At 41.5% G+C, this 6,000-nt stretch overlaps 1 protein-coding gene across 2 annotated transcripts in view; it reads left to right on the top strand.

The window, feature by feature from the left end:
- Window positions 1–207: 207 nt before the first annotated feature.
- SLC22A15 (solute carrier family 22 member 15) overlaps window positions 208–6,000 on the top strand; it is a 44,482-nt gene continuing 38,689 nt past the window's right edge. For both annotated transcript variants that reach the window (XM_082076020.1, XM_082076021.1), the window contains exon 1: window positions 208–309. In XM_082076020.1, the coding sequence (XP_081932146.1) occupies window positions 223–309 (87 nt within the window). In that variant the 5' untranslated portion in view covers window positions 208–222. The remainder of the gene's footprint in view (window positions 310–6,000) is intronic.

The following is a 6,000-nucleotide window of genomic DNA, read 5'->3' as shown; positions in this document are numbered from 1 at the left end:
AGCAGGTGCCGGGGAAGGAGGAAGGCTGCGCATGCGTCTCTGGGTGGGCCGCTTCCCCCCCCGCTCTACCCGGCGCCTGCGCATGGGCTCCGCCTCGCACCTCCCGCCCTTTCCTCCTCCTCCTCCGCGAGGGCCCGGCCGTCACTCTGCGCCCCGCCCCGGAGCCGGGGATGCGCTGCCCGGCGGCCGCTCTTCGGAGCTGCGCGGCCGGCGGGGAGGGGGATGGAGGTGGAAGAGGCGTTCCCGCTGGTGGGGCAGATGGGGCCCTACCAGGTGTATCTGTGCGTCCTGCTGGCCGTGCTCCTTCAGGTGAGAGACCGCCTCCCCTCCCGCCCCTTTCGCAAGGGCGAGGGGCAGCGCCCTGGTTGGCGGTGGGGAGGCGGTGCCGGGAGGGAGGGTGCCCCCACCCGCACAGTGTGGGTGCTGTGAGCAGATGTCCTCTCAAGTGGTTGGGTGGATGTGCCAGTAGTGATTACTGCCTGGTGTGAAGGCTGGTGTTGGAGGTCTGGGGGCTGCTGGTGGCAGTAACTGGTCTCCTGCTCTGGATTTAGCCTGCAGCAGTTTGCTGTGCTCCTGGGGGCAAGGGTGATCTCTGTCCAAAGGCAGGGTGAGCTTCTGCTGAATTAATTTGGGGCAAATGGCTGATGCTGTCTGTGCCATGTTGTCTGGGAAGTTATGCCTTGTGTCACTTGGTGGGCAGATTGGGAGTATGCAGTTTGTCAGGTGAAGGGCTGGTTGAAGTGAAATTGAACTGAGATTTCCATGACCTAGACTGGAAGAGAGTGAGTTCTGTCAGAGACTCTGCTGGGAATCTTACACAGCCTACAGTTAATGGCCTAGGCTAGTGATTTCTAGGTTGTGTGTGGCTTGTTTGTGGTGGAACTGTTTGAAGAGCTACATGTGGTCACTGATACCTCTGTGTGCAGAAGTTCTTGTCTAATCAGGTGGTAGGCTATGACTTCATATGGTACTTTGTTTTGCCTTGACTTAACTCTTAGAAAGTAGGGGCAGTGTCTCTGCATTAGGCATTTGAATGAGGCTCTACATTTTAGGTAGTCAGTTTTGTATTCTTTGAGAAATAAAACTGGAACTCTCATAAGTTTTGTGATAAAAATAGAGTCCAAAGTAATAGTGGAATGCTATAATATAATTCAGAGACTACATGACCAAGTGATGTGCTCTGCAACCAGGTTTGTCGTCTTCCAGCTTTACTTCATGTTTGTGCCTGTACCTGTGAGAGTGGGATGGGGAGACGAGGATAATGCGTGCACCTTCATAGTCAGGCCTAGGCATGACGTATATTTTCAATCTGGCAGGAAGTTGGTTTACTCTTTGTTAACTCTTCAATAACTTAATTGTAGTGAATTCAGCTATGCTGACAAATGCTGGGTTACTGTCACTGCAGAGACTTACCAGCTGCAAGAGGGAAGAGGGGAACTTAAGTGTCTTTCTGCTTCTGCTGACCAGTATTTTGTAGTAATCAAGAACTTCCAGTCATGAGCTGTAAGACTTGAAGATGTCTTCTCCTGGCATCTAGAGGACTGACAGAAGTATTAAGAAGCTTTATGAGATGACCAAAGAAAATTCAGATGCCCAGTCCTGTCATTTGAGAACTCTGTACTTGGTTGCAAAACTATCATGATGGACAGTAAAAACTTTGTAGGTTTCTGTTTCCTTGTACTGTTTTTCTCTTTTTTTTTTCCTATGTTTTTTAAATACTGATTTATCTGATTAATTATTTAAAACTAAATATTGCTTAAAGCTTGTTCTCCAGGTTGACTCGCTAGAAAATTTTTATGCTCTATGAAGATTAGGGATTAAGAAAGCAATAGTTGTTTTTTCTTCCAGTATTGGCCATGTTCTGGAATGAATTGCAACCATGACAAATGCTCTGTAGTCCTAGAGTTTTAAGTAGTGTATATCAGCTGTTCTGTAACACTTTTGTTTTCCTTTTAATGGATTAACTTGTATTTCTCATGAGAGAAGTAAACAAGGAGTTCTTTACAAATCCTGGAACTAATTCAGAATAAGGAAGGAAAAAAAAGGTAGCAGGTTTGCAGGTCTGTTTTTTAATTCTCATATTAGCTTTAATTATTGAACTTTACCAAAGAGGATCATCCCCTGACTGATGTGTACAGGAATATGTAAGGGATTCAAATGTGAAGCTTGTTGTCTTTCAGTTCATTAATAGATTTGTACTTACACAACTGGTTCCTGCTTGAGTGGTTGATTGCTTTCTGTGTTCCTTTATTGGTGCCAAGTTACATAATGTGTCACTGGGATGTGCAAGAGCAAGACTGAAGGCAGGTTCCACAACTGGTGTTAGCCTTCTGTCTGGTTTATCGTCAATCTTTGGAGGATGAAGCCAAAGGTAAGTAATGTATCTGGTGTGTGTGACAGATGTCGGTAATCATGGGCTCTTTTAGTGGATTAGATGCAGCAGCATCTGACTGCAGAAATAGAACTCCTGTTAGTCTATGTTGCTGGCTTTACCATGGACTTATTATTCCATTTTATTGCTTGTTTCCCTGTCCCTTTCCACATGCTCTCTCATTTGGCTTGTGTTTTCACATTGACCTATTAGTATAAAAATAATTCTACGTTCTTAAATATAAGAATATCACATGGGTGAAAACTATTTTTGTCTTTGCTGTGTTAAGTCCCTTCATCTCTGATGCTAATATTCTCTGCTCTCCCTAGCCTGTAAGATTACCAACAGATGTGCTTGCTTTCCTTGTAGGTTCTTGTGCTTTTTCATCTCTGCATGTTTCTTATCTCTTGAGTTTCATACTTTATAGATATTTTCCCTCATTTTAGTGTTTTTCTTCTCATATAAATTTCTACAGTAAACTACTTCTGCCATGTAGCCTTACTGATATTCCAGGGTATCTGGTCTCTGAGCTCTAATGACAAACATAGTTTAGCTCACAGAACTTCTTTGAGGCAAGTTGTACCAAACACTTATGTCTGTATGGGTGGGACTTTTGTTAATGGTAGTCAGTTTTCACGTGGGTTTGAGTGAACTGGTGCTTGACCTGTTGAATGCCCTTACTGACACTCTGGCAAAAAACCCTCTAGATTGCTTGTAGTCAGAAATATGTTTGTGTGTGTCATCAGTGTAAAACTAGATTAAGTATATCTTGTGGGCTGCTTTTTTTCATCTTCACTGATTTGTATTATTCCACTGCTACATGCTGCTAACTTGCTATATTTTTTTCTAAAAATAATCCTAAATGGAAGGGAGTCATGAATACCTTATCAGCTGCCTGCATTTCCATCTTCCCTGAAAATATGTTCTGTCTTAATCCAAACCAGTGCATCATCTATATAGCTAAGGTTTAAATTTGTGCTTGTATGCAGAGGAAAAGTATGATCAGGGCAAGCTTGAGGTATGGAAGAAACATGAGGTGTAACTTTGAGACCTTCACTTCTTTACCTGCATCTGAACTGCAAAACAGATGTAATTTAGCTCATATTTAGGTGGCTCTTAAGTGTCATTCACAATTGCTGGGTCTTCTTGCACTTCCAATATCACTACATTCACTGTGACACTGAAACCACATGTATGTGACACATCTAGTTAGCTGTTTAGTTTAATTTACAAGGCAGACTTCAGTTTCTGTGCAGTTCAGTCCTAGAAGATGCCTGTTCAATGTGCTGTTGTAAAGACCTTAACAGAATAATTGCTGATGGGCAATAGCAAGAAGCATGAGTTTTGGCAGAAGCACAGAGTGATAGACATTCTGAAGGCCTAGGAACAGAGGGAAGGAAGCAAATTGTTCTGCCTATTTACATTGGAAAGAAAACAAACAAAAATCCCAAACAACAACAAAAAAGCACAAACAAAACTTTTTTGTAAAAGCGAAAGCTTCATGCTATGTGAAGAGTGAAGTTGTCAGAAGGAACTCTTGCTGGGGTTCTTTAGCTGTGGCTGAATGCTTTGCTTTTGCAATGTCTTTTTAACTGGAAATGGAAGGTGCCTGGGAGGCACTGTGTCAGCAGTGATGGGCATCTTGATATGAAGTATGGGTAAAACAAATGGGGAGATGTTTTCAGATTATTAACAAAAAGTAATGTTATATGAAATATCTTTGCAATGGGATGATATTTGGATTCAGTGGGAACTGAAGCAATCCTATCTTCTGCTCTTGAGATGGCTTTCAGCCTGAAAAACTCTTGTCATTATCCATCTAACCAGTTTACCTTCTGAGCACCCTCAGAAGTTGAGCCTGGGAGTCAACAGGCATAATTATACTGGATAGCAAAGACTATGGATTAAAAATACTTGTACTATGACACATGATCTCACTTTCCTTCTTCCCTGCCCAAGTGTACACACAGTCTCTAACTTCCTGTGTTTTTTAAGCAATAAATTACCTGTATTTTTCCACTAGCAAGCCACATCATCAAGGCTCTCCTCACTGACATTTCCTCCATTTTAGAGACTCTAATTGCCTTTTCTCTCAGGTGGTAAAACTAGTAGATGTGTAATCGAACTCAAAATAATTGTTTCCAACTGTTGCTCTTTATTTTTGACCCAAATAAGGTTTTGTGCTCTGAAATGCCTTTTTTTTTTTTTTTTTAAACTGGAGTAGTTAATACAACTTATTCTACTTATAGGTAATGTAGTCCTTCATGTGCATTGTTTGCATTAAGGAAAACCTCTGTTTGCTTTTTGCAGGTACCAGTCCAGTGGGACTGGAGTCCTTCTGGAGCAATAGCATCTGGGTTTTTAGGTCTTGTCTGTTTACAGTATAATCTCTGACTAAGGTTGGGGCCTAACCTGGTTAAACATTGTATTTGTGTTCTCCTGGTCATTTTCCTAATCCTGGTGGGCTTGGTGGGAAAGGGTGTTAAGAATTTGCCTTGGAAGGCACAATGAAGCTTTTGAGATCCTCAGGTAAGGAAAGCTGAAGAGAGTTGTCTGTATAGCTTATTCCAGCTTTCTGTTTGTGGTATGCTGTGTAGTTATTGGTGTCTTAAAAATATGTAAAGACCAGAGCTTTTCAATCTCTTTGAATTTGCGGACACCCCTACAGATGTTAAATCCTTGTATGGGTGAATTTAAGATTGCTGACAGCTTTGTGGTTTGTAATTATTTTTCCCAGAACTTTAAGAAGTAATTCAGGGATTTCTGGGCCTGTAGGCTGTAAGTTGAAAATCACTGGTTTAGCAAATTCCGCCACAAAACTGGAAAGAAATTGTTCTTTCTTTTCTGGTGCATCATGTGGCTCTGAAATAGCAGTAAACCCGAGACTTTTTTAAATTAAAAAAAACCCAAAAAACAAACCAAAAAACAAACCAAACAAACATGAACAAAACACAAGTAGTTCCAATTGCTTATCCTCAAGCAAGTCCTTAAAATTAATAAAGGAATGAGAGCAGCTTATAAAAATGTCATCAATGTCTTTTAGTCTGGATACTTAAATAGCATGAACTTCTGAAGTAATCAGTGTATGTGTTTATCGCATCTTTTTACCAAGTTAAATGCTTTAATTGTTTGATAGCAAGGAAGTCCAAGCACAACCAAGAATGTGCTCTTCTCATAGTCTTAGCAGAACTACTTCTGTGAGATCAGGTTGCTAACCCAATATTCTTTGGCAGTGTCCCAAACCAGCATGCTAAGGTGAGAACTTCAGTCTCTTATGATACTGGCTGGGACTCGGATGTGTTGATAGCCAAAGCAGACTGGGAGATATAAAGAGGAACAAGGGTGAAATGCCAACAAAAGAATAATTATGCTTGTGGAAGGAAGAGCTAAACTCTGCCTGATACTTGTCAGCCCACAATTCCTGTTGTTTTTTTACCAGCAGTTGCAGTTTTTTCCTTTATGTTATCCTACAGTGCCATTAAGACAGCTCAGTCCTGTGCTGGTTTATAGTCTGTTCATAAATTGATATAGGAACTTATGGCACTTTTTAGCTTTCTTCTATAAGTACTTCTTTACGTAAAAAGGGGGGAATGGCACTTTTGATGTGGCATTGATGAGACTGTATAGCT

The sequence above is a fragment of the Streptopelia decaocto genome (genome assembly GCF_964273445.1).
Source record: "Streptopelia decaocto genome assembly, chromosome: 1".
Taxonomy (NCBI): Eukaryota; Metazoa; Chordata; class Aves; order Columbiformes; family Columbidae; genus Streptopelia; species Streptopelia decaocto.
Note: the sequence above shows the minus strand (reverse complement) of the source record. Positions and strands in the feature narration are given on the sequence as shown.